General features: G+C 40.5%; 2 protein-coding genes across 2 annotated transcripts; both read left to right on the forward strand.

The window, feature by feature from the left end:
* The first annotated feature begins 8973 nt into the window (after positions 1–8973).
* On the forward strand, positions 8974–11312 carry LOC132973808 (tripartite motif-containing protein 16-like). Its single transcript, XM_061037419.1, has one exon. It carries the CDS (start codon positions 8985–8987, stop codon positions 10647–10649), a length of 1665 nt encoding a protein of 554 aa, XP_060893402.1. The 5' UTR covers positions 8974–8984; the 3' UTR covers positions 10650–11312.
* A 12571-nt stretch (positions 11313–23883) lies between these two features.
* On the forward strand, positions 23884–27428 carry LOC132973809 (beta-1,3-galactosyltransferase 2-like). The gene has a single exon (XM_061037420.1). The coding sequence runs from the start codon at positions 24131–24133 to the stop codon at positions 25094–25096; it is 966 nt and encodes a 321-aa protein (XP_060893403.1). The 5' UTR covers positions 23884–24130; the 3' UTR covers positions 25097–27428.
* The last annotated feature ends 294 nt before the right edge of the window (positions 27429–27722 follow it).

A 27722-nucleotide genomic window follows, 5' to 3' on the forward strand; every position in this document is an offset into this window, starting at 1 on the left:
TCTTTGTTGCAGCCGGAATATGGATGTAATAAGTGTTGTTGTCTTTTTCCCCACAGAGAGGACAGTAGGCCTTTTTCACAGTACACCTGCTGTTTGCTCATCCACCTGAAGTGTGGGCTAACAAGTGGTGATCCACTACAGTCCACAGGCTCTCCTAGCTTCTTTAGTCAGATGAATAAACAGTTTAGTTCAGTTTAGCTTCCAGAACAAAAGAAGCACATTCTGCAGGATACTGTAGGTATGTATCTTCAATAACTGTGGGAATAAACTATAACTTGATAATGTATCATTTCCAACATCTTGGTCCTCAACAACACCAATCCTTATTGGCTATTGTTCCGTTCCACGTGACAATTCACAGTGTGAGCGTGCGAAAAGGGATGAATGAGAAAGTACCGGTCGTGAAGGAAATCATAGTCTTCCTGAGTGAACTTACGATAGAGCTTCATGTGTTTCATATGCCACTATTTTTAACTGTGTTTATAAGTTTATATTTGTTGCTGCAGGGCACCCCTGGAAAAGAGAGCTCAGACTCAGTGGGTCATCCCTGCTAAAATAAAGAATGAAAAAAAAATGTACAACAGAATTGTACATACATTAGAAGACTTTGTTCAAAGGTAGATGGTATAAAACTTAGTAGTGTAAGTTAAATCTTTACATATTTATATACATGCTTTGAAATCACTTTTACAGTGAACATAATGTGTTTGAGAATTGAGAAAGCATTGCATGAAGGACAGAGGATAACGTTTTTAAATGTTGATGAAATAACAAGTCGAATAGAAAATGGATATTTTAAAAAAAGAAGCATTTGTTGCTTTGTTAAACAAGGTTTTTGTTGGTTGGGTTTTCATTAGGAGACTGAAGCAGTGCCACCAACTCGTAAACTCTCAGGATGAATAAAAGTTAATGAAAAAGTGGGCCTGTCCTGCATATGTGGCGTCTGCAGGTGTGGCTGTCCTGCAGCTGTATACAAAAAAGAGTCGTGATTGGAGCTGGCAGCTGCCCAGGCAGCGGGAAGCTGTGGCCTGCACATTCCTCCACGGCATCTAATAGGAGTGATGACAGCAGGGAGCACAGTGCAGCAATAACTAGCCACAGTGCTAGCAATAACCTGGCCATTGTGTGTCTGGCAGGAGCAGGTGTGCTGCAGGTACTGACGGACACATCCCTTCCACACAGAGGCTTGAGGTATGCAAGCATGTGTATTTAAAGAGCAACCTGCAGGTTGGAGACCCCAGAGAATCACTGTGCAGGAAAATGGTTTGGAAAATATGTTCATGAAATCATCATGGAATCATGTTGGACGTTTTCTTTTACTTCTGGATAAAAATAAAAAAAACAGACAGACTGACGCATCATGGGGGAGTCCCACTGATTAAGGTTATGTTAAACATCAATAAGCAGACTTCTAAATGCCAATCTTATCAGTGAAGAGGAAAAACATGTTTATTTACATGCATAAAACCTTCCACAGGCTTTTAATCATGAGCATGTGTGGTATCAAAGAGACCGTGAGCAGGGCAGGGTTATAAGAAATAACAACAAATAACAGGAGAGAAATTGAGCTGTGGTGTGAAGTGAACCAGTGGAGAACAGGGCGGGTGTGACCGGTGTAAGATATGGATGTCTAAATCTGAGTTTATATGACATTTTTAAAAGGTGTCTTGTCACATTTAAAAGGCTATCACTAATCATGAGGAGTGGTTAGTGGGAGATGATAACTTAGAGTTAATAATAAACGTGTATCAGCTTGTATTGGTTCGTATTGCCTCCTGTAAGTGTAAATCCGTTCTACCTGTGGTCTCAGACTCCTCCCTCCCCATTATGGGATCTGGTTCATAAATGAAATGCAGTTTCTTACCACAGGCACACGCATTGTTGCGGTTTTTAGGACCCGCCTCAGTTCAAGCTCTCAGCCTGTTGATAGGTTGACTGAAAGTTAGGGTGAGACAGGATTTCCAGCGATGGAGACCGCCATCGATGGCCTCCAAAGCCCCCTGCAGTATCAGATGAGTGACATCACTCAGGCTTTGTTCATTAATACTAACAGTCTATGTTTTTGATGAAGCTCAGTGTAAGTATAAAGACTGTTTCAAACAAACATTCATTCATGTCCCTCTCCCTTTGTCTTCCGGCACAGGTGATCAGCTGATTGAGGGTGTTTATTCTTTAAGTACTTTACCAACCAGATTGTGCCATGATGACCTCTATCGACCAATCATCCTGCTGCTGTCATATTTTAAAAGTCTGTTCTCCTCTTTGTCGCTAACAGTTTGTCGTTTCAGTTTGTTTTCTGCGACCCTCATCCACCGCAGTCACCTCCAATCCATCTCAACAGTGTCCATGACCAGCTCCTCTTAAGTCCACTCCTCATCCCATCCTGCATACTTCCATCACCATCACCATCACCACCACCGTTACCAGTGTCCAAACTCCATCAGAGGGGTATCCTATAATGCTGTCAACCTCACAACCCCTTAGAGTACAAGAAGACATCACAATGGGCTTTGATAGGCAAAGACATTACACATTTTAAGTTTTTCAAAAGTTGTAAATTAAATCATTGTTCACACATAGTTAAGTCTCTCCTGGTTGAATTGCTGTCAAATGTAGGTTATTAGGCATATATAAATATTCAAAGCATAGCTGTTCTATATGTTCTCGGATGTTAACAGCCAGATTGACATAAAAGAAAAAAGAAAGTCGATAGTAAACTCGGCCTGAACCACTGATTGGCAGTGACTGACTTTTTAACTTTGCCCAAACTTTCAACTTTCCTGTCGAAATGCAAAACAATAAAAACGCTTACTTCTCCTTTGTGAAACAAAATATAAATTCAGTTGTTTTCAAAAAGCTGATGCCAAAAGGCCTCAAAGAAGGTAAAAGTAAAAAGGTGTGCAACGGGAGGATTCTTCCTCCATAAAATATGATCCAAGATGAAAAAAAAAGTGAAGATACATTACAAAAGAGTGACAAAGGTTCAGTGATACAAAACAATCTGCTCGCATGAAAACACACTGCGCAGAGTTGAAGAGGGAGCAGGATTCAGCTTAAAAGTGACAGAGGCTAGAGCCATCAACACAGACGCTGCCTTTCCCTCCCGTGAACCTGAGGTTTCTTAAACTGTACGCTGCATATTTAGTACACTAGAATAAACAAACTGGTATTTCAAAGGGACTTTAGTGTGGGAGCTGGCGGCGTTGCACTCTGACAGAGCGTGTCCTGTTAGCTGGCAGGGGGAAAGGTGGCACCACTACACAGCGCTGCCTGTGATTCAGAGGGGAAAATGTTATCACAGTAAAGCCGTAAACAGAAAACGTTCCAGGGCTCCCCTACGAGAACTGGGACACAAACACATAAAGCTCACTGTACCCCAGGCTGCTGGAAAACCAATATACAGTAAATGGAAATTAAGTCACTTTCAATATAGAAATGACAGCACAGAAGCTATTGTGTGTGTGAGTGTGAAACAGGCCTGCCTAAACTCAACGTTGACGTAGCTCATTGAAGTTTCCTTTAGCTAACTAGCAGAGATCATTTGTTTGCTCAGCAGCGAGCTGCATGCACCAATAACCAATGACAAATATTCAGTGTTATTGGCGTCTAAATTTAGGAAGGGAGTGTTTTCGCTGATCTTTAAGTGGATTGAGGTCATTTATTCAAAGAGCTCTTTGAAACCTCTTTAAGATTTGGGATGTGAAAAAAGTATTTCAAAAGGTCTGAATCATTTCAAAGTGGAATACATGGACCAACCTGAACAGACAGGTTATCTCCAGATAAAGTCTGAACATGACACCAACTGAAGAAAATGAAGTTAAACTTTAAATGAGACTGATTTTAGTCCTCAGAGCGGTCTGTGCCAGGATTAAATCAGGATAGAGGAAAATAATAATAAAGCCTCCACAACCTGATATCACTCGCATCCATTGTTTAGACTGAATGAGCAATTAAAGAAACTTTATCGCCAAGACAACAGTGAGTACGGTTACATGGACTTGAGTACAGTACATGGTTTTGATCGGGTTTTTTTGTCTTTGAGCATATAAACATATCCTGATTTCAGAAACCGGGATAAGCCCTTACCCTGATTTTGCAACCTGGAGAACTCCGAAAAAAAAAACAGAATACTGCAGCATGTATACGCCTTACCCCAGGTTTCTGACAGCTGGTGAATACCAGACGCGGCATTAGCCATGTTATGTACACCCAAAACAAACATGACGGCGGCAACAAGAACGTCTTATTCCTAAACGACAAAGAAACTGAGTTTTGTCTTTCACTAATAAAAAAAGTATATATATAATTGGAGGTTAAGATGGCTGTAAGCATCGACATGCTGACCTTTTAAAGTCTGTGGTGAACAGGCTACAGGACACCAGTTTCCCAACACGTACGGTGGAACAAGTCAGGTCACGTTGAACAGTAAAGAAACATTACTACTGTACGACCAGTCACAACTGTAAATCATCACCCATTGCTCCCTTGTCCTACGTGGTGACAGTGACAGGCCAGTCAGAGGTGAGGACATTTTTAATATTTGCTGTCACTCTCTTCTCCTGTTGCTGGAAATGAGGTGGGTACGTCATATATTGTCCACAACCTCACAATTCGATTCGATTTTGATTCTTTGGGTCACAATACGATTCGATATTGATCAATATGCTCCGAAATCGATTTAATAATTCATACAGATGTAAGAAGTACCCAGATAACTCATCACAGAACCTTCTGGTATTTGCTAAATAATTGTGTGTGCATTGTTTGTTTAGGTTTAGAACAAACTTACTCAAAAATGTATTTTATCATTGCATTATTCTAAACAAAGAATAACACATTAAAGTACAGAATGATCGAAAGTGCACAATTGTGCCTGACCACAGCACCCACAGTGCCCCCTAGTGGAGAGGGGTTTCATTACAACAACAAAAATCGATCTCAGGATTTCCCTGAATCGATGTTGAAATGGGAAAATAATAATTGCAATGCATTGATGAATTGATTTTTTTTAACCAGCTGTAATGTCATATGTGCAAGACGTTGTTGTAATAGTGCTAAGTCCGCAATATAGACCACAGTGGTCTCATTTTTCTCAGATTTCTCAATTGCTGTGGTTTGTGTTGCTAGTTATCTAGTACTAGTATTTATCATGTATACAGGGATATGATTAACCAGGTTTCTCTGTGTGCATGTAAACGCCATACCCTGTATATGGTCACAACCTATTCAAGTCCATGTAAACGCACCAAAAACATCTTCTTTTTTGCCAAATTACATCAAATTGCAACATTTCAACAGCATCTTTTCTGCAACACTTGTACATGACAACCACAGTGTGGTTCAGGTCAGGTAAATAACATGGTTAGGCAACTTAACATCACTTCACTATCCATGAATCTTAATAATGTGTCACATCCTCAATTTGTCCTCACTATAGGCTCGAAACATTTCTGCAATCCCAATAACATTAATACAAATGGTTAGGTAAACCTGGACTAGTGTTATTTGGAAAGTGCTTGTAAAAATCTGGCAAGAACAGACTGTAATAGAAAAATCTTCATCATTTCAATAAAAGTGGCTGTTTGTATGTAGGTCTGTGCACAGGCTGCACATGCGGTGTCTGCTGTTTGAGTCTGACATAACACCAAAGGGTACACGGAGCAGATCTTCCATTTTTGGACCACACACAGCTCTATTTCAAGGTGTTTGTTAAGACAATTACATTACTCGTGAGTTACCTTTTCTCTGTTAAAACCGCTCAGATTAAACTGTACACAATATGCAATGTAACATAATGTGAATCAGACTAGCATAACGTTAGCTTTCTGACCAACAGCGAGCTAAATTGTTCTTTGAGCTAACTAATAGTTCTATCTTCCTGGGAGTTCATGAGCGCCATTCTTAGGTAGGTTCTTCTGGATTGTTAGGGTGGACGACCTGCTGCTGTGGACCGGCCGACTCCAACTATAAAATCTGCTTTACATCCATTAACATCACATGAATCTTAGAGCTGCTCAACTTCAGCTGCTATGATTCTCATTATCAGACCTCCCCATTTCATCATCATTATAGTTGATGATGGTAAGGGAACATTATGTGAAAATTGTTCTGATTAGTTATTGTCCTCATGGACACACAATGTACGGTGGATTAAAAAAAAACAGCTCTGTTTTGTGTTTTATGAACGATACATGTAACGTATAGTTAGGCGTGTAGCTGACTTGAACGGTTCGTCAAGAGGCTTAAAATCCGCCTCAGCTCCAGCTCTCAGCCTGTCTTTAGGTTGACTGAAAGTTAGGGTGAGACAGGATTTCCAGCATGGCGGCTGCTGCTGATGAACCTCCAGAGTCTCTTGCTGTAACAGATTGGTGACGTCACAGTGTATTAACAGTCTATGGTCTTACCATCTATCCCCCTTTAACCCCAACACAGCTGTTCAACATGAATCTGGTTCTCTAGATCAAGAAAATCACTAGGAAGATCCCTGAGAACTACACACCATGGGCACTTTTTACTCCCTGCATTCGCACTGCCATGGTACCTACTCTGAAGCAGGAGTTAAAAAGGTTGCTGAAAACCCCTCTAAATGGGGTTCTAGGAACTAAAATAGTTCATAGTTCTAGCAGTGCACAATCAATAATAGAGGGGAAGGGTTCAAACAGTTCCTAGAACTATGAGAAAGTTGCATGCGGTTCGAAAAAGGCTTCCAATAACTTCTGGCAATAAACAGTATCTCTGTCTCAATGTGATGGTCATTGCCCATCAATCCATTTTGTTGCGCTTATCCGAGGTCAGGTAACGGTGGCAGCAAGCACAGTAAGTCAACCCAGACTTCCCTCTCCCCAGCAACGTTTTCCAGCTCCTCCTGGGGGGTCCAAGGCGTTCCCATGCCAGACTGGATATATCATCCCTCCAGTGACCTCTGGGTCTGCTCCCAGTTTGGCGTGACCCAGAAAACTTCCAAAGGAAAGCGTCCAGGAGTCACCCTAATCAGATGCCCGTACCACCTCAACTGACTTCTTTAGATGCAAAGGAGTTCATCACAACATTTGAAATTGCAATGGTAATAAATTTAAGTCATGTGACACAGTTCAACTCAAAGTATCAAAGTCACCGCACTCCGACACAGAAGAGTTTAAAAAATAATATCCCGATGACAAAACAGTAAGTACAATAAAACAGCATAACACCATGTACACAAACCTGGAGTTGTGTTCTGAACACATCAAACATAACAACATCATCACCTGGCAAAGGAGCGAAGCAAAACAGACGAAGACGACAGCAGTGAGAAAGTGACATCATGGTGCCACCCACAGCAACCGTCACATCAACAACATCAACACACAAACAAACACACACACACACTCCTCCGTCACACTGCCAGACTGCCAGTCTTTATAAAAAACCTCTTGACTCTCTTTTCATCACCTTTCACTCAGTATGCCAAACAGCTGATGGGCATTAAACATTTCACTCTTTATGATTTTCCTCTCGTACATCCGTCTTTTCACGTCTTTCAGTTCATATTTGATATCATTATATTCTATTTTCATCTTCTATAAGGAGCTGTACATCAAGGAGTGTCCTTACATAATCAGAATTTTGATTAATTGTCTAGAACTGGTGGCAGAATTAGATTATAGGCTAGAGGATTAATTTCAATTTGCTTGTATATTTTTATTAAAATGTATTTAACCAGGAAAACCTCATTGAGATTAAGAAAGAGTGTCCCCTCCAAGACACGCAGCAGCACAATAAACAAGTTACATCGTCTGTACATAATACTTTGTTTTCTCTGTGTTCTTTCTTCTCTCTTTTTCATGTTCGAAATGAACTTCAATCAATCAAAACTTCAATCAATTAATCAATATAAACGCTCCTTTCCATAAAAAAAATAATATTTTGTGTTGTTGAAAAATATTTGTTTGCACAGTAAGTGTTTGTAACAGATCCATTTGGATTATCTAAGGAGATATATTGTTGTTTTTCATTACTATTTACAACTGCCTCTATGTAACTACATGGACATGCAGATCTGTAAAGAGATCATGTAATTACAGCACTGTATCCACAGGGGGCGCCAAAGTTAACATAAAGTTCAAATCATAAAACAGAAACTTTGCTGCAAATCCAACAAGTTGTGTTTGCTTCTTTGTTTATTTCTTTAATTTAAAATAAATCACTTCACTTATTTATTTATTTATTTTTATGTCATTCTCTGTTTTTAAAACTGCTACAGACTAGAAATAAAATATGTATTAACTTTCTTAAATACTCAGCTGTCACATGTTTACACAGCAGTAATGACAGGTTTGTGTTTGAGTCACGATCATCCCTCATGAACATGTAACGACTTGATCGTCTTGTTTTCCTGTTTCCAGATGAGCAGACATGTCTAAGGAGGAGAGGTTTTTTTCTGCAGAGAAAGAGGAAAATGTTTTCATTAATTTACATCTGTGCTGAACACACTACACTTCAAATATATAGTAGATGGTTTGAAATAAACAATCTTTACTTTTCAGAGGAAATATTTAAATGCACCACTCTGATGCTCTAACCAAAGTGATGTCTAAAAACATTTCCTCTCATCATAAAAAAATGACTTCATGACTACTGCTGCTGACAGTTTAACAAGAACGCATGCCAAGCTACTTTTTTAATTGATGTCCAGCAATAAGAAGAAGACAAACAAGACCATTAAATGTACGAGGAATGAGGAAACAAAGTTAAAGATTCACAGTGCTGCTCCTCTTCCTGGTTCAAAGAGCTTGATAACCCCTCCCTCTCCTGTCTGCTCTCAAACACAGCCAGCTCCACTCTGACCCAGTATTTCCTGGTTCCCTCCCCTTTAGATCTACAGTTTACAGATGAGTGTAACCAACATGAGCTGAAGCACTAACACATGATTTGTAGATCAGTGGTGAAATAGTTTCAGTTCTCAGGAAGTGAAATTCAGACAGTTGTTGTCACTGAGAGGAGAAATGGCGCAGAAAGGAGTTCAGCTGGACCTGGAAACCTTCTCTTGTTCGATCTGTCTGGATCTACTGAAGGATCCGGTGGCTGTTCCCTGTGGACACAGTTACTGTATGAACTGTATTAAAACCCACTGGGATAAAGAGGAGGAGAAGACAATCTACAGCTGCCCTCAGTGTAGGCAGACCTTCCCAGTGAGGCCTGTCCTTTTGAAAAGCACCATGTTAGCAGTTTTAGTGGAGGAGCTGAAGAAGACTGGACTCCAAGCTGCTCCTGCTGATCACTGCTATGCTGGACCTGAAGATGTGGCCTGTGATGTCTGCACTGAGAGAAAACTGAAAGCCTGTAAGTCCTGTCTGCAATGTCTGGCTTCTTTCTGTGAGAAACACCTTCAGCTTCATTTTGAAGTGGCTTCATGGAAGAAACACAAGCTGGTGGAGCCCTCCAAGAAGCTCCAGGAGAACGTCTGCTCTCGTCATGATGAGGTGATGAAGATGTTCTGTCGTACTGATCAGCAGTCTATCTGTTATCTCTGCTCTGTGGATGAACATAAAGGCCACGACACAGTCTCAGCTGCAGCAGAGAGGACCGAGAAGCAGAGAGAGCTGGAGGTGAGTCGACAAAACATCCAGCAGAGAATCCAGGACAGAGAGAAAGATGTGAAGCTGCTTCAACAGGAGGTGGAGGATATCAATGGCTCCGCTGATAAAGCAGTGGAGGGCAGTGAGAAGATCTTCACAGAGATGATCCGTCTCATGGAGAAAAGACGCTCTGATGTGAAGCAGCAGGTCAGATCCCAGCAGCAAACTGAAGTGAGTCGAGTCAGAGAGCTTCAGGAGAAGCTGGAGCAGGAGATCACTGAGCTGAAGAGGAGAGACGCTGAACTGGAGAAGCTCTCACACACACAGGACCACAACCAGTTTCTACATGACTACCCCTCACTGTCACCACTCTGTGAATCTACACACTCATCCAGCATCAATATCCGTCCTCTGAGGTTCTTTGAGGATGTGACAGCAGCTGTGTCAGAAGTCAGAGATAAATTAGAGGACGTCCTGAGAGAGAAATGGACAAACATCTCACAGAGAGTGACTGAAGTGGATGTTTTACTGTCACAACCAGAGAACATGACCAGAGCTGACTTCTTACAATATTCATGTGACATCACACTGGATCCAAACACAGCAAACACATATCTGTTATTATCTGATGGAAACAGAAAAGTAACAAACACGGCTCAACAACAGTCTTATTCTAGTCACCCAGACAGATTCACTGTATTGTATCAGGTCCTGAGTCCAGAGAGTCTGACTGGACGTTGTTACTGGGAACTGAAGAGAGGAGGAGGAGTTCGTGTAGCAGTCGCATACAAGAATATCAGCAGAACAGGCGGGACTGAAAGTGGATTTGGATTCAATGACAAATCTTGGGCGTTATATTGTGACAACAACAGTTATATCTTTTATTACAACAGTGTCAACACTCCTGTCTCAGGTCCTCCGTCCTCCAGAGTAGGAGTGTACCTGGATCACAAAGCAGGTATTCTGTCCTTCTACAGCATCTCTGAAACCATGACTCTCCTCCACAGAGTCCAGACCACATTCACTCAGCCTCTACATGCTGGACTTTGGATTAACATAGGATCTAGTGCTGAGTTGTGTAAACTGAAATAGACAGAAGTCATTTAAAGGAACAGTAGGTTAAACTTTAATCCTTCAACTTGATCATTATTCATGTTTGTTGTTGAGAGCTGATTGTGGTTACATTGTTCACCTGTCAATCAAACTTTATGGGCGGTACTTTGACATCTTCTCACTTGTTCTGTAAATGTTTGAGTCTCTTTAAATAACTCTCTTTAGCTGTTTCTGTTTAGTCACAGAGGCTTTACTGCTCATGAGGATTTTTGTTCAGCTGAACTGACGTTTTCTCTGCATGAACATTTCAACTTTTCTTCACTTTAAATGTGTTTACAATGAGTACTGATTGTTTTTGTTCTAATTAAAGGGTCTTAAGAGAGAAAGCACCAGGCCTTTTCTTTCATGTAGATATTATGTTTTCACCACTTTGTACATTTTATTTAGAAACATCTCAAATTAAATGTATAGAATGATTTCTTTTTGCAGAATGAATTTTGTTGTTTAAACTTAAATTGATTAAAAATGTACTCTGAAGTATGAAATCAATGAGATTGTTATTCTTTTCTTTTTCATAGCTGAGATTCTGATCAAGCAGTCTTAAATCAAAAGTTAATGGATGGATTGATTGAACAGAGTTTACTGATCTGATGTTTGAACAAACTGGTGTTTTACATCCTGAAGAAACAAACAGGAACAAAGTGTTTTCTTCTTGTCTTCATTGCAGGATGTCAAACAAAGCTGATGGAGAAAATGTGAAACTAGTATGAGAGGCAGTTTGTTGGTGTGGAGGCCCATTTAGACCAGTAAGAAAAAATAAAAATTAATCTTAAAAATGAGTAAATAATGCTGAACACCTGCTTTATTTCCTGTTTCTTACAGGTGAAGTTTGAATGATTTTCATTGTTAATGATCAAAGTAAAAGTCTCTTGAATGGCTCTGTTGTTTTGACATTTAAAAACTAAATATTAAATCTTAGATATCAGAGATACTTCATCAAACATCTGAATAGTCTTTCATTGGAGCTCTGCTGTAATAATGTGTGTTTTCACTTTGTATCTGTCCTTCTCTATAGATGGTTCATTTAGTCCGGGAGGGGCAGTTTAACACTCATTATAATGTTTGTCATTGATTTATGTGAAAGTTGTTTCCACATCTGATAGGACCTGTTCATTTTTCAATCTGTGTACCTGTCTGAGATCTTACCTGACCTTCACACCTCCTCCAGACGACTCAGTACCAGCACTGATCACTGCTGTTCTCTCCTCCACTCAGGTATTACACATAAGGATCAATAATAACATCTGTGTTTTTATCTCTTCATTTGGTTTAGTTTTTAACCAGAAACAATCAATAATGCCTGAACTCTGTTCTCAAAACATTTAAACAAACCTTAAGTTTAAAGTGACAATAATAACAAATCTTTATTTTTACAGAGTTACAATGAACCAATCAGAGACATCTCTTATTCTACCAAGCCTCTGATAGTAATGACTTCTGAAGTGACTGAAAATGATTCCCTGCTAGAATAAAACTATTTTTTATTTCTAAGATAAGATTAGAAGAGGTCTAATGAGTGAACAGAAGTTATCACCCTGTTAAATCTTTGATATGTTGAAATGAGCCTCAGTGACTCTACACTGTCACCTGCTGCTCAACAGAGACAAAACACAACATATTACAAAACAGGAACCAGAATCTGATCTCAGCTGACATCTCAACGTATTCAACTACAATATATTCTTACTCTTTAATTTTTTTAATTGAAATTATGGTAGATAATGCAGTTTTTTTCCATAAATGTCTGCATTTTAAGTTTTGTATACAGCTAAACACATTTTAGGATTTATTTAATCCTGCTTTTAGAGTTTAAATGGAGAAACAGTGAGAAAAATAAGATCGCCAGTGAATCATAGGATTGTATGGATGAAGTTCTCCTGCTGACCTAGTTGGTTTGATTCAGAGGTTGAAGTCTGGAGGAGGAAAAACACTCCCAGCATGCAACTTTATATGACCTTTGACCTCTGCAGGTATGGCTTGAAGAATACATGAAAACGTTTCTCTCTGACTGCTTGTTGATGAGGGTCAGATGGACTGATATAGACCCTGTTGCTCAACAGTAACAGATATCATAGACAGTGATGACTCTGTATGACTCAGCTCGAGGGTTTAGACACTTACCTGTTGTCTATGAGAGGAAGCAGGCGGGAAACCAAAACTTAAAGGTATCCCTCCAACGAGTGAAGAACATGAACTGAGTCCATAATCCTTAGTTCAGCAGCGTCTATGAAAACAAACATCAAGCATTAGTTATGTGTTTGCAGAGGTCTTTCTTTCAGGTAAAGTACAAACTGCACATACAAAACCTTTCACAATCAACAAAAACACAAGTTGAAAGTTAGAAGCAGCTTCTTGCTGATATCTGACATGCAGACATTTTCCAGCCTATTTGTTCACATTGATTTGGATTTACTGTGTGCACTTTTATTTTTTGTTTTATTACAAAGGCCATCAAATGTCTCCTGAGGGAGAATGAACTCTTAATTCTGTTCATTATAATGCCTCCTCATAAAAACATGAAATAACATCCTCTTAAATAACAACACTTGTTTTTAACTTAGGTCAAATAAAAACATACCGTATTCATTTTCATGTTATATTTTTACCCGTGCATACCGCCACCTGCTGTCTCAGAGTGAGTAGTGAATGGTCACCAGCTGGAGCCATGTGTGCAAAAATAAAAACCTGCTCTTATAAGTGGGTTCATATCTGCAGGAATGTTTGTTCAGGGCTGATGACTTTATTTCACTTTAAAGCCTTTATGGGTGGACATTGTGATGGGCTGATATAAGAAGTGTTCCTGACCGCACACATTACAGCTCAGAGTTGTAGTTTAACAGCACGACTTAAAAAAATAACACCAGTCATCTAAAAAGAGAGAGAGAGACTGAGACTACATTAACTTCACCTGCAGACAGGAAATTAGATCTACAACAGTTAGAACAACCCTTGATGTACTTCTGGTATGAAATCAGGCTTGTTGAAATCATTTATGTGATGAAATACAGAACGAGACCGACACCCAGACTCTACATGAAGAGTTGAAAACACTCCAGGAGAAAAGTGTTTGTGATGAGTATCAGAGTGTGTGTCTTTGGAAGCTGATGTCTGTTCTCACTATATTCTCTCTCCCTCTCTCTCTCCCTCTCTCTCTCTCTCTCTCTCTCTCTCTCTCTCTCTCTCTCATCTGCCTGTTTGTAAACTAAGCACGCTTCATAATAACATAAATCGTGCATGTGTTGTATTACGACGTTATGTACAAGAGGTAATCGTGCTTTTAGGCACGGTTAGTCCTGGCCAGTATGACCGTGGGCCGTGCCGGCCAGCGTGGGGGGCAATCGTGTTTGAGTACAGCACGGTACAGATGGCCAGTGTGACCGCGCCCTGAGGGCAGAAATAAAGGGAAATAAAGAAGAACTAGCAACAACTTAAATAATACAGTATAAGAAGCTATTACAATATATAAAATAGAATTTAAAAATGTAAAATATAAAAAATACAAATAAAAAAACACAAAATGTACAAAAGGTGCAATGTAGGAGCTGTGCAGTGGACTATGAGAAAAAAAATCTTAGTGTGTGTAACTACTCACAGAGTGCATGTAGAGAAAATACATTTAAAGTCCAGTGAGCGTTAATGTAACGCATAAAGAAGAGTTCAGCATTCACATTACTCTGATGTTTTACTGACTGTGTGCTGATGAGAGTCTGGGTTATGTGGGAGGAGGGGGGAGGGCAGGGACATTGTTCATCAGGCTGACAGCAGAGGGGAAGAAACTGTTCTTGTGGCGAGAGGTTTTGGTCTTGATGGACCGCAGCCTCTTAACAGAGGGGAGGGTCTCAAACAGTCCATGTGCGGGGTGAGAGGGGTCGGCCACGCCTCAGGGTCCTGGAGGTGTACAGGTGGTGGAGAGATTGTAGGTTGCAGCCAATCACCTTCTCTGCAGAGCGGATGATGCGCTGCAGTCTGCACTTTGCTGTGGCTGCAGCGTACCAGACTGTGATGGAGGAGGAGAGGATGGACTCAATGATGGCAGTGTAGAAGTGAACCATCATGGTCTTTAGCAGGTTCAACATCTTCAGCTGCAGCAGGAAGTACATCCTCTGCTGTCCTTTCTTGATGAGGGAGGTGATGTTCAGCTCCCACTTGAGGTCCTGGGTGATGATGGTCCCCAGGAAGCAGAAAGACTCCACAGTAGACACCGTGGATTCATCGATGGTGATGGGGCTGGGGGCGGCTGCATTTTTCCTAAAGTCCACAACCATCTCCACTGTCTTCAGAGCGTTAAGCTCTAGATTGTTTTCGCCGCACCAGGTCACCAGATGGTCAGTCTCCCACCTGTAGGCAGACTTAAAATGTTTTTCAAAATGTAATTTTGCCTTGAACTTCCCAGCCACCGTAAGAAACAGACACTTCACTAGAAATTGCTGGCACGACTCTTCTGTATGATTTTTTGAAGTCCTCACACATTTACATTTTGATCAGATCACGTATATCAGGCGGCTGTGGATCAGTGGTAGAGTCGGTCGTCATTCGGGGGTTCACTATACCCGTAGCTATTTTGTTTACAGTGAGTGAGTCGGCCTTCTTTTACATACAAACGACAGAACAGGAGAAAACATGATGAAGTGACAATAGTGCTCAATACTAAAGACCTTAGTAAAACAAGATCAAATGACCCATGACAGATAAGAAATAATGTGTTTTATTGTGTGTCCAAACGTTTGTTGCTCGATCCATTTCTTGATGGTGGCTATGCACTCCAATAAAGTGTTTAAGCGGCTGATATTGTCTGACTTAAAAGACAGGTATATTTGTGTATCATCAGCATAACAGTGAGAGGAGACCCCCCCTCCTCTCACTGTTATACTTTTCACAGCATTTGAGGAAGCTGACAGAGCTGGGGGGGGGGGGGGGCAGAGTTAATAAGTTGATTAATGGTATTAAATATATATCGTGGATTGTGGTGGTTACTGGTGATCAGGTTAGAGAAATAGTTGACTCTTGTGTTTTTTACTTCATTGTTAAATGAAGTCAGAAGGTCTGTCATGTACAGATAGTGAACATGTAATTTGGTCTTCTTCCACTTCCTTTCTGCTCTTCTACAAGATCTTTTTAAACTTCGTATGATGGTATTCATCCAAGGTGAGGTTTTTGGAGATGACTTTGATCTGTATTTAATTGGAGAAATAGCATCTAAAGTGGATTGACAGAGATTGTTAAAGCTATTTACTAAGTCACTGGGTTGAGATAGTACAGATGGAGTTTGCTTTAATATGCCAAGAGAAAAAGAATTAGAAAATGAAGAAGCACTATGTTCATTAAAGATACAGGAATGTATAGTACTGCTGGGGTGTTTTGGGGCAGTATGAAACACAGGACTGAAGTAGACACACAAATGATCTTAATGCTCAAACCCAGGGTAAAAACTAAACTAAATGTGTGGCCCCTGTTGTGAGTTGGATCAGATGATCACAAGGCCCCTATTCTCATTCATAATGAGAAAATCAAGCAAGTGTCATCTTATAAATATTTGGGTTTAATGATCGACCATCTGCTGTCCTGGAAAGATCACATTGATTACATCTGTAAAAAGACAAAACAAAGAATTGATTTCCTCCGTCGACTGAGATCTTTTGGGGCGAGTCGACAGATTCTAGTTTTGTTCTTTACCTCTGTGATTCTAAGTGTCCTACAGTATTGTAACACCTCATGGTATGTGTGTCTGTCCACCACTCTGAAGTCTAAACTGCTCCAACAGTTAAACATCTGCTCAAAGATCGTATCCTGACCACGCTCTGAACACAGAATATGAACTGTTACCATCAAACTGGAGATACAGGGTCCCACCTTTTAAGAAGGTCAGACTGAAACACTCTTTTGTGTTCACCAGTCAATTCTAAATTTGAATGTGGAGCTGAATCTCAGATCAAAGCACGTTTAAGGCCTCTGAATATCTGTGTGGTGTTTGAATGTCGTGTCAAATGTTTGTATCTTTGTATCTTATTTTTATGACTCAAAAGGAGCCGCTGTGATGCGAAACAAATTTCAGACCATGTCTAACACTAAAGGTCTATCAAATCAAATCAGATACATGCTGTACTAGGTTTAAAGACTCAGTGATTTTTAAAAACTCAGTTTCAAGACTATTAGAGGGATCATCAATATGGATATTAAAGTCATCAGTAATAATAACTTTGTCAAAGTTTAAGACAGCAAAGGATAAAAGTTCAGAGAATTCATTTAAAAAACTACCAATGGGTCTGAAAGGCCTATTATTGATCACAACATGTAAATCAAAAGTTGTTGTATATGTAAGGCAGCATTAGGGCTGACAGCTGGTAGATGACAGAGAAGGCCACAAGGGGGAGGTGGTGAGCTTTTGTCAGGATGGGGTACTGGCAGTGGTGTGGTTTATTTTGAGGCTTTCTGTGCCTCTATGGGAGAGATGGGACAGTGGATAGAGCTGGAAGTCAGGACGTGAGAGAACCTGGACCGCCTGCTTGGAGGACTATAGCCTCCGTACATGGGATGTTTTAATATTCAAATATATTCAAATATTATAATGATAAAATGTAGTTCTGTTTATTCTATACAGTAAAGGCAATTTGACGAATTACTACAGCAAACCTTGAGCCATACTGCACATCAAAGGCCCACATGCTCAGCAGCATGTAGTTGTTATTCATGTTTTGTCCACTAGAGGACAATAGAGGACAATTTAACCACTCAAAGCAAAGCAAACAATAAAGGCTCCACATTGTGGAGTCCACATTCATGTTTTGTCGTAATGTTACGATACCAATAAACATTTTGGGATTACCAACAGGTGATGGCTTTCTAGCCTCAGAAAAGAAAATGAAAGTTTGCCACAGAATAACGTTCACTTCCCAGATAGCAAACAATCATTGAAACAATGCTGATTGTTGATTTTTGACTGAACTGATTCTTCCCCCTGGGATTAATAAAGTATTTCTGATTCTGATTTACTGATATACTTTGACACAATTATTTATATTTGGCGGTATGGATCTGTGAGGGATCTCCCTGCCCTTCCCATGCATTCAAGGAAAGCTATAAGGCAGGGAGAGAAGCAGCAAACCCCAACAGAGCAAGCATCAATGACAAGCATGACATTGATGAAGTCAGAATAGCAGAAAAGGAGGAGGAGGAGGAGGGACGCAAATGCAGCTTGCAGAGGGAGCAGCAAAAGTAGGCAGGCTAGAGCAGTTTAAATCAGGCAGCATATGTACTATTTAGCCAATAGGACGCTTTGAAGAAAATCAGCTGGACATCAGCTGATGAGGCTTGTGAGAGATCAGCTGTTACAGAAACTCTGTCATGATAACAGAGCATGACTCCGTGGCCTGCCTGAACTAACACTATGCTCCATGTATTATATACCCAGCACCTTTTACTGAAGCACTTACTGTCAAGCCACTGAGAATGTGAACAAGTTAGTGGACATAGTGTCTCTGAAGGTGGTACACACAAGAGCCAATGTTAAGTATGCCTCATCTCCCTCCTGGAGTAACACTTTGTTGAGGATTTCCAACAGCACACACGTTGGCAAATGTGAAATATAGGCCAGGAAAAATCAAGCATATTTCAGACACCACACAGACTGTTGACAGTACAATGGGACTACTAAGGATTTCTGGACACAAGTTAACAGAAATATGAAGATTGAAAATGAATAGTGAGAATTTCTAAATCACATCATAACACATTCCCCTGATGTTCAATGGGCAGTCATTCAGAGGTGTCCACAGGTTAAAGTATAAAACACATTTTGAATTCTAATTGAGATTACCTCCAATATGAAGCACCTGTTGGCCTTTTCAATCGGACCCTTTGAGGGGAAACATGATTTTCATTCATTTAGGTATGTATGCATCCATAGAGTTCCCTGAATATGGTTAATGACTCTATCACTAACATTAGCACGCCACTGGGTATCCTCTGACATCACTTTCATGCTCACCTCATGTTGCCTCTTTTTGGCCTTTGGGACACTGTAAATCAGTGACCCCCCCCCCCTTGGAGCAAGGCTCTGGACTCATCGGTCCAGAATGCAAAACTCTGTCCATGGCTTTTGCTTAAGATACAAGTCAAAGAATAAAAAAGTACAGTAATGATAGTTTACTTACTTTATACTTTATTTCAGACCCATAGGTCCATATCATTATAAAAAAGCACAAGAAATATAAATACAGGACATTAACAACGGGATATAATCACTACATTTCACAGTTTGTCAGCGATTCAAATAAAAGAGACATTTGCACCAGTGTTTCCAGAAACACGAGGAATACCTTGTGTCACTGAGCACATTTGAAACTTGTGTGCCAGAATATTAGCTTGAGCGTACAGTTTGCAGCACATCATCATCATCACTCAAGTCATTCCTGATAATATGTCCCAGATATTTGACTTCATCTACCACACTCAGGGCTTGATCAGAGATTAAAAAAATCAATCATGACAACGCTCTTCTTACTTTTATACTTTATGTCACACTGTACGCCATAACTCGAGCAGATTCTTAGAAGTAGCTGTAGGCCAGCACTATAAGGTGACAATATAGTTCATAGTTTATGATCAATAATAGTTTAGGGAGTTACGTTTAAAGTTGTCTTACCCGTCAATCAGGAACTTTTCCATCAGACTAATGCACCACCATTTTCAGATGTGTATCATGTCCTTCTAAAATAAATGATAGAATATTCACCGTACGTTCAGGAGTTGTGGTCATTTTCAGTCACAAATCAGGATTTCACAATTTTTCTGCTCAGTATTTGCAGTTTATGCAAGCCAATCACATTAGAGACCAACACAAAGTTATAGAGCCGTGTTAAATAGTCACACCATACTGTAGTGTGTGGTTAATACTGTAGTTTAAAGTACATTTTAGATGATGCTTAGTTAGCCTTGTGACAAACGGCATGGTACTGAGGGATTCAAGTTCTTCTTTTATACCTGCTCCGATAACTGAAGAAAAATATTGACCTCAGTGAACCGAAGTGGAGCATCTGTGCTCAGGCTGAGTGCAAACTATGAAAGGAAAAGATTTGAGAAGTGATGACAGCTTCAAATAATACAGTACAAAACCAACAGAGACTGGAAAGCAATATACCACCAGTATGAAGATACCACAACAACTTCCAGTGGTTTGGTGAGGGAGACCCTGTACAAATGTGGCAAAGTGTTAAATAGGCAACATAACAGTGTTGTGGTCAAAAGGAAAATATAGACGTGTGCATTCAATTACATGAGACTCTGGAGAACAGTACATCAATGTCTCTGCCAAACTTAATTGTCCACTCGCCTGGACCAATGTGATGAGCTAGGTCAGTGTCAAAATCAATCATTAGAAAAAAAATGACCCATCTTATGTGTCTATTTGTGTCAGAAAAAACATACTTTTAATAATATGAAAATGTATAAGAAACCCCAATAACATCAACTAAAAATGTCTATTTTCCACAAAATATGGAAAATATTGCACCAGAACATTGATAGAAATGTTTCCAGCACCACTGTTAGGGATCTAGGAGTCCTATTTGATCAAGATATGTACTTTAACTCTGTCACAAAACACTTTTTTCACCTTCGTAATATATCTAAGATCAGGCATATCCTGTCGCAAAATGATGCAGAAAAACTAGTTCACGCATTTGTTACCTCCAGGTTGGATTATTGTAATTCTCTTTTGTCAGGGTGCTCTGGTAAGTCTCTAAAGACTCTTCAACTAGTCCAGAACGCTGCAGCTCGTGTACTGACTAGAACTAGGAAAAGGGACCACATTACTCCTGTGTTGGCTTCTCTGCACTGGCTCTCTATAACATCTAGAATAGAATTTAAAATCCTTCTTCTCACCTACAAAGCTCTAAATGGTCAGGCACCATCTAATCTTAAAGAGCTAATAGTGCTATAGGCTTAGACTACCGGGGGAACTGGCACCTCAATCTCTTATCTCTCTCTCTCTCTCTCTCTGTGAAATCATATTACTGCATGTCCCTATCTGTAAATCTCAGTTACTAACCACATATTTTCCTGTCAGCTCCTGAGCCCTCCAGCCCCCTTGTTCCCTATCCCTCTTCCTGCATCTTATCCCATCTCCCCCTATCTCTTTTTCAAGCCCAGCACCGTCTTGGCATGAGGGCTGTTTTGTCATGAGCCTCAGATCTGCAGAAGATTCCTGCCTCTTAAAAGGCAGTTTTTTCTTACCACCGTAACTTTAGCTAAATGTTTCTAAAGTGCTATGCTCATGATGGATTGAGCTGGGTCTTTGTGATATAGCAATAAGTAAGGTCTTTGACCTGCTTTTTGTAAAGTGTCTTGAGATAGCACTTGTTATGAATTGGCCCTATAGAAACAAAGATTGATTGATTGACCCTGTAGAACTACAGGAACATGATTATTTGTAGACTTTGGGACATGAAGGCCTGGGACACAGGTCACCACACTTCATGATAGCCTGTGTGCCATTATCTGTTTTTGTAAAAAAAAAAAAAAAAAAGTTTAGTTATCCGTCATTCCTGAGTATTAACATTACTTTAGAAAAGCTAAATACTATTATCATGTGACTAAAATCCTCCACAGGCATTTAAATGTGTTTAATCTGACACTGTCTAAATGTCTTGTACACATGATTGAATCGGCAAGTGTCATTGGATATTGTGCCCTGTAGTACATGACAAATCATCTTTTTGTGTGGCCTGCTGCAGTGCAAGGTGCTCTATAAAGCCCACTTTACCAACGCTAAGCTAACTAAAATATATCCCAATCATAGCGATGCTTGTAACTGTTGTAAACTAATCTCCAGCTGACCATTTACATACTGTATGTTCTGGACATGCCCGAGGCTCACAAGCTTATAGTCAGAAACATTCTGTACTCCCCAACAGGCTCTCAATGACACTTTAAAACTGAATCCCCTGACTGCCCAACCCAAAATATACACTATAAATATACACAACTTAAAACAGGTGGGTACAGGACATATACACGTAGGACCAAATTTGATCATCTTATTTTCCTGTTTCCAGATGAGCAGGCATGTTGAAGGAGGAGAGTTGGGAATTTGGACTTCTTTCTGCAGAGAAATTAATTTATATATGTGCTTAACTTCAAATATGTAGTAGATTTATAGTAGATGGTTTTAAAGAAACCATCTCAGAGGAAAGATTTAAATGGACCAAACCTTAAACCTTTCTTCTCATCATAAAAATATTGACTTTATGAATACTGCTACTGACAGTTTGAATGCATGCCAGGTGAAGTAGAAGTAGGCAAACAAGTCCATCAACTGTATGAGGAATGAGGAAACAAAGCTGGAAATGTACAGTGCTGCTCCTCTTCCTGGAATAAACCAGAGCTTGATAACCCCTCCCTCTCCTGCCTGCTCTCAAACACAGCCAGCTCCACTATGGCCCAGTATTTCCTGGTTTCTACAATTTATTTTCATTAAGATACAATCCAGTGGAAGAAAATCGACTTAAAAACAGCTCACTAACACGACGTGATATGAATGAAAGAATGAGGAAATGAAACGACACTTCTGGCTCTGAAAGAGGGAGGAGACCGAGAGAAACTCAGGGTTCATTGAAGAAAACCTGCTCCTGACCAGGCAACCCTAACCCTAACCCTCAGTTACCATAGTAACTGACTCAGAGGTAAAGTTACCTCTCCCTCTGGAATGGGCTGGAGTTACCCCTCTTTCTTGGGTTTGAGTGACCTCCCCCTCTGAAACAGAAGACCCAGAGTTTCCCTCATTTCAGGGTTAACAGACTCAGAGTTTACACAAAACCTTCTTTCAGAAACGGGCCCCTGGTCTCTGTTATACAAACATCATTTCTCTCCTCATAAATACTATATTTGGAATAACAAGGATATTTGTTTTAACGTAAATCTCTGTTTCTTAAGAACTGGATTGAAGAGGACATACTACTTGTCCATCAATTGTTCAACATGGAGGGTCAGTTGTTAACCTATGAAGAGTTTCTTTCAATGTTTTAAACCCCTGTACTCTCTAGGGAATATGCTTTTGTATTTGATGCTACCCCGTCCAGTTTAAATATCCGTCTATCCATTTATGTGAGGGATGATGGGCATCATGACATGTTTGACGAGGATCCTTTTCTAAGTGTTAAAACAAATAACAAATGTATAAGATAAATAATTCAGAGAGACACCTGTAGTAAACCTGCATCTATGTTTGAATGGAATAATCTGTACACTGGCATTGACTGGAAAAAGACTTGGATATTACCAAGGAAATATTTTGTGTCAAATAAGGTGTGAGAAGTGTCTGATGTGTGATTTTCTGCTATCCAATGAATTCATCTCTTGGTAAGTATCGACTAAGCATTGACCCTCTTTGTATATTTTGTCACGTTGCAGACGAAACGTTAACTCACCTTTTTTGGGACTGTCCTTCAAGTCACATTTTTTGGACTGATTTAAACCTTTTTTTGAATCAAAAATGAGACGTTCAACTTAGATTCAAAAGTGAATATGTATTGTTTGGTCTTTTTGATGATGAATTACCTCTACAAAAAAAGAACATCATTAATCTTGTTATTTTATTAGCATAATTCCAAATTCATACAAGCACATTATTTAAACAGAAACCCAGCACTATTGTTTTTATGTCCTACTTCACATCCTACCTGGAGACATTACATTATTGCACTAATCCTAAAGCCCTGAAAACAAAGCTTTTTGTGATATACTTGAATTGTAATTTTTGTTTTTTTCTTTAATGGTCTTTTTATTGATTTATTTTTCTATTTTTTTGTTATCATTGTTTTATATATTTATTTGTAGCAGTACCTTGATCTTATAACTTCGTTCCTGTCATTGAATCCTGATGTACTTAACAATTTTTGTAAATAAAGTTGAAAAAAAAAGTTGTATTCCTTGTTGTAAAATCTTGCCAGATTAAAGAATTACTAATAGTTAATAATTTATTGTAACGTGAACAGAGAGTTAATTTTGGGGAGAAAATAAAAAACTTCATTTCTTAAAATGATCTGTATTCCTTGTTGATGGTTCTGAACATAGATCTTACACTGTCTCTTTTTCTTTTTTGCTGTCTCGTTATCTGAAGTCCTGAGTTCTGTTTGAATTATTCATGAAATCAACCAATCAGAACGGGGCTCCTATGACATCATACCCACAGCTGTGGACCTCCCTCCTGACCGTCCCATGCCGTCTCCGGTAGAAATCCATTTCCTGGTTCGTCCTGCTCGGACTAGCGGCCGCCGTCCGGACGGTCCTCGCCGCGGATCGCGGAATTGGGCAGAGAGTGATAAAAGGAGGGTTCACATGTCCGACCCCTCCCCATTCCGCGTGCTGCAGCGGCGGGTCAGAGGAGGGAGGGGGATTTCCTCAACTCTACAGTTTCATGTCGGACTTGTTCCAGGAGCACAGAGTGAAGCGGACTTGCTAAGGCAATGGGGATAACTTCTTCCTGGAGGTTAGTGAAGTTACTCTGCTTTTTCATTGCGCTTGTCCTCTCTGTTCAGATCTTAGTGGACAGAGTAACACAGAGTAAACATCCGGCAGAGCCAAGTCCCCTCCCCGCGGAGGAGTACAGAGTCCTATCCCCTGAAACATACCGCTATCTTCTCAACCAGCCGTCTGTATGCAAAGACAAAAAGCCCTTTCTGGTGTTTATGGTACCAGTTGCACCTCTGGAAGCTGCAGCAAGGGAAGCCATCAGAAAAACATGGGGTGCTCCAAGACAGGACACCCTTACCCTGTTCTATGTGGGCTTACCTGAGGAGGGACAGGGGTCAAGGAGCCAGAAGGAGCTGGAGGAGGAGAGCAGGAAACACGCAGATATCATCCAGATGAACTTCCAGGACAGTTATCAGAACCTGACAATCAAGACTATGATGATGATGAACTGGCTGGCGACCCACTGTCCAAATGTCTCCTATGCCATGAAAGTGGACGCCGACATCTTTGTGAATGTGTTCTACCTCATGAGACGCCTGGGGGGCTCTCCCAGGCAGGGCTTCATCACCGGCTCAGTGATATGGGACGGCAAGCCAAGGCGGGACATCAACAGCAAGTGGTATGTGTCAGAGGAGCTGTACCCCGAGGACAGCTTCCCGCCTTATGTGTCTGGAGCCGGGTATGTGTTCTCTGCAGACCTGGCTGCCAGGATCTCCTGGGCATCCAGGTTTGTTGGGATGATCCCCCTGGAGGACGTCTATGTGGGTTTGTGTCTGCGTGTGCTGGGTGTCAGGCCCGTGTACTCCCGCAGCCTGCTCTTCCTCAGGAACCTGTTCCAAATCCAGAATCTGGAGTACGACAGGTGCACTTTTAACAAACTGCTCATCGCCAACGGCTTTAATCCGTCACAACTGCTGCACAGTTGGCAGGACTTCTCCCAGGGTCATTCTAGCTGCTGAAAGAGGAGATTAACACGTATGAGAGCTTGAAACAAAGTTTAAAATAATGACACAAGTAGCCTTTTGTAAAGGACACAAAGTCATTGGAGACACAGCCATTAGGTCGGGGGTGCTGGGTGATGATTGGTAACTCAGAAAAATTCAAATGGTAACCTTTTCACTTTTCCCACTCACCAAAAGAACCCCCCCCCCCCTCTACGTATTTTGTCTCTCCCTCTCTTTCTCAATTTTGAGACACCCAAACATGTCAGACAGGGACAGTCTCCTGCTGTGAGAGACATGTGAACAACCAACTCAGGAAGATTTCAGTAGCACTATTTAGATATTTACGCCTTTAATCTGAATGTTGTGGAGGAGTAATGGGGGGAGGAAGTGATCCCCCCCTCTGTACCGTCTTTGGTGGTAGGAACAGAAGAGTTACAGGTGAGAGACGGTTTTAGCGGAGTCAGTGGGGGAGCGCAGCGCTGTGTGTGTGTTCATGTCTGACTGTGTGTGTGTCCATGTCTGACTGTGTGTGTGTCCATGTCTGACTGTGTGTGTGTCCATGTCTGACTGTGTGTGTGTCCATGTCTGACTGTGTGTGTGTCCATGTCTGACTGTGTCCATGTCTGACTGTGTGTCCATGTCTGACTGTGTGTCCATGTCTGACTGTGTCCATGTCTGACTGTGTGTGTGTCCATGTCTGACTGTGTCCATGTCTGAATGTGTGTGTGTCCATGTCTGACTGTGTGTGTGTCCATGTCTGACTGTGTGTGTGTCCATGTCTGACTGTGTGTGTGTCCATTTCTGACTGTGTGTGCGTCCATGTCTGACTGTGTGTGTGTCCATGTCTGACTGTGTGTGTGTCCATGTCTGACTGTGTGTGTGTGTCCATGTCTGACTGTGTGCGTGTGTCCATGTCTGACTGTGTGTGTGTCCATGTCTGACTGTGTGTGTGTCCATGTCTGACTGTGTGTGTGTCTGTGGAGCTCTCACTGTGCCGTGCTTCAGCAACCCTGAATGTGAATTCACAGACTGGGACACCGATATTACGCCGTCGCAGAATCAATATGAATGTTCAAAGACGTGATGAAGGCTGAGACTAGTAACGGCATTTTTGCAACAACAACAAAAAAAAAATCAGTCTGAACAGGGCTAGGGGTCTGACAATTTCTGGATATTTTCAGGATTGCATTTGTGAAAACGTCTTTAGAGACTGGTCCGCTGGAAATGTTCCGTATGTGTGATTGTCAATCTTTAAACTTGAAAGTCATAGTTGTTCCATACACACATTTGTTGTGAAGCTAAACTGAAAAAAAATAAAATTATAGTAGAAGCTAAATCAGCCAAATCTGATGAGGCTGACCTAATTCTGAGAGGGGAACAGCCCTCGGACAAACATCCAGATTAGAACCCCATCCATCAATACATGCACCTGCAGAAGCACCTTGAACCTCGGCTTTTGAAGGTTGCTATTGAACTGAAGGTTGTAACATCAGAACAAAATATGCAGAGAGAAGGACGTGTAATGCATTTACCTTGACTCAAACCAATAAGCCATATGCAATCATAATAAGGATTAAAGTCCCTCGTAGCTGCAGCCTCACAAGAACCTATGTCAGTGTGTTTGTCGCTGATACAATCCAGCCTGACTTTGGAGCAGGCAGCACTCAAAACTAAATATCTACTGCTGGTGCTTTTACTTCTTCATCCAAAGAGCTGGGGAGTCATATCATGTTATCTCCTTTAGGTCTCCTCTAAAGGCAGATAACATCATGTGTTTAAACCAAAGATGGTATGAAACATCTTTTTTTTCTGCCATTGCATTTATACTACAGTCAGTGTCTGATGGGTTTGGTTCTATTATTTAATTAAAAAAATAATAATATATGGAGATTAAAAAGTCAACTTGCTGAATTGCGCTGCTGCTATATGATACAAAGAGCTTCATGTAATGTAGACTGTTTAGAATAACCTGCAGTGTATTATTGTTCAGGTTACTGTGCCTTTTCTATTTATGCATGTTTGTTGTTGCATCAAACAACCAGCAGGGGGCAGTGTGTGCTATGCAATGAAACACAGTTTACAGTTTGTTGTGCTGATGTACTTTATGCTGGACATGCAGTGCCTAAAGCAGATACATTATGGCTTTTTGTTTTGCAGTGATAATTTATCATGTTGTTGTATCACCTGTTGCCTTCTTTGTTGTCCAGACAAAATCAAAGTCTTGGACAAAAATGAAAAAAAAAGGAAAGTTTGTATTTATTTATCCCTTGAAAAGCGTTCTCTCTTTGTTGATTTTGTAAAAAGCAAACTTCTGCAAATTAAAAGGAAAACAAGGAACAAACACAAAGTCTGACTGTTGATGTGTTCTTATCCAAACACTCCTCTCTTCTTCTTCAGGTTAAGAGTATGATGGTCGTCTGTTTGTTCATGCAACAGTTCTTCTTCTTTTGTCAAAATCTAACTGTGTTGCTCTTTTTCAAACCGTTTTTTATCTTAATCAATTTCATTCTTTGTCAAGTTCATCATGTTTCATTTCAGACTTAAAGGAAGAATGTGCAACATTTTACACATAAACATATCAGAAACAAAATATCTCCTCTGTAAATGTCTCTGAGTCATGACTGTCTACAACGAGTGAGAA

Source organism: Labrus mixtus, chromosome 5 (genome assembly GCF_963584025.1).
Source record: "Labrus mixtus chromosome 5, fLabMix1.1, whole genome shotgun sequence".
NCBI classification, from domain to species: domain Eukaryota; kingdom Metazoa; phylum Chordata; class Actinopteri; order Labriformes; family Labridae; genus Labrus; species Labrus mixtus.

Bases quoted from the DNA above. Each gene is read 5' to 3' on its own strand.
- LOC132973808 (XM_061037419.1), top strand. From the start codon at position 8,985: ATGGCGCAGAAAGGAGTTCAGCTGGACCTGGAAACCTTCTCTTGTTCG.
- LOC132973809 (XM_061037420.1), top strand. From the start codon at position 24,131: ATGGGGATAACTTCTTCCTGGAGGTTAGTGAAGTTACTCTGCTTTTTC.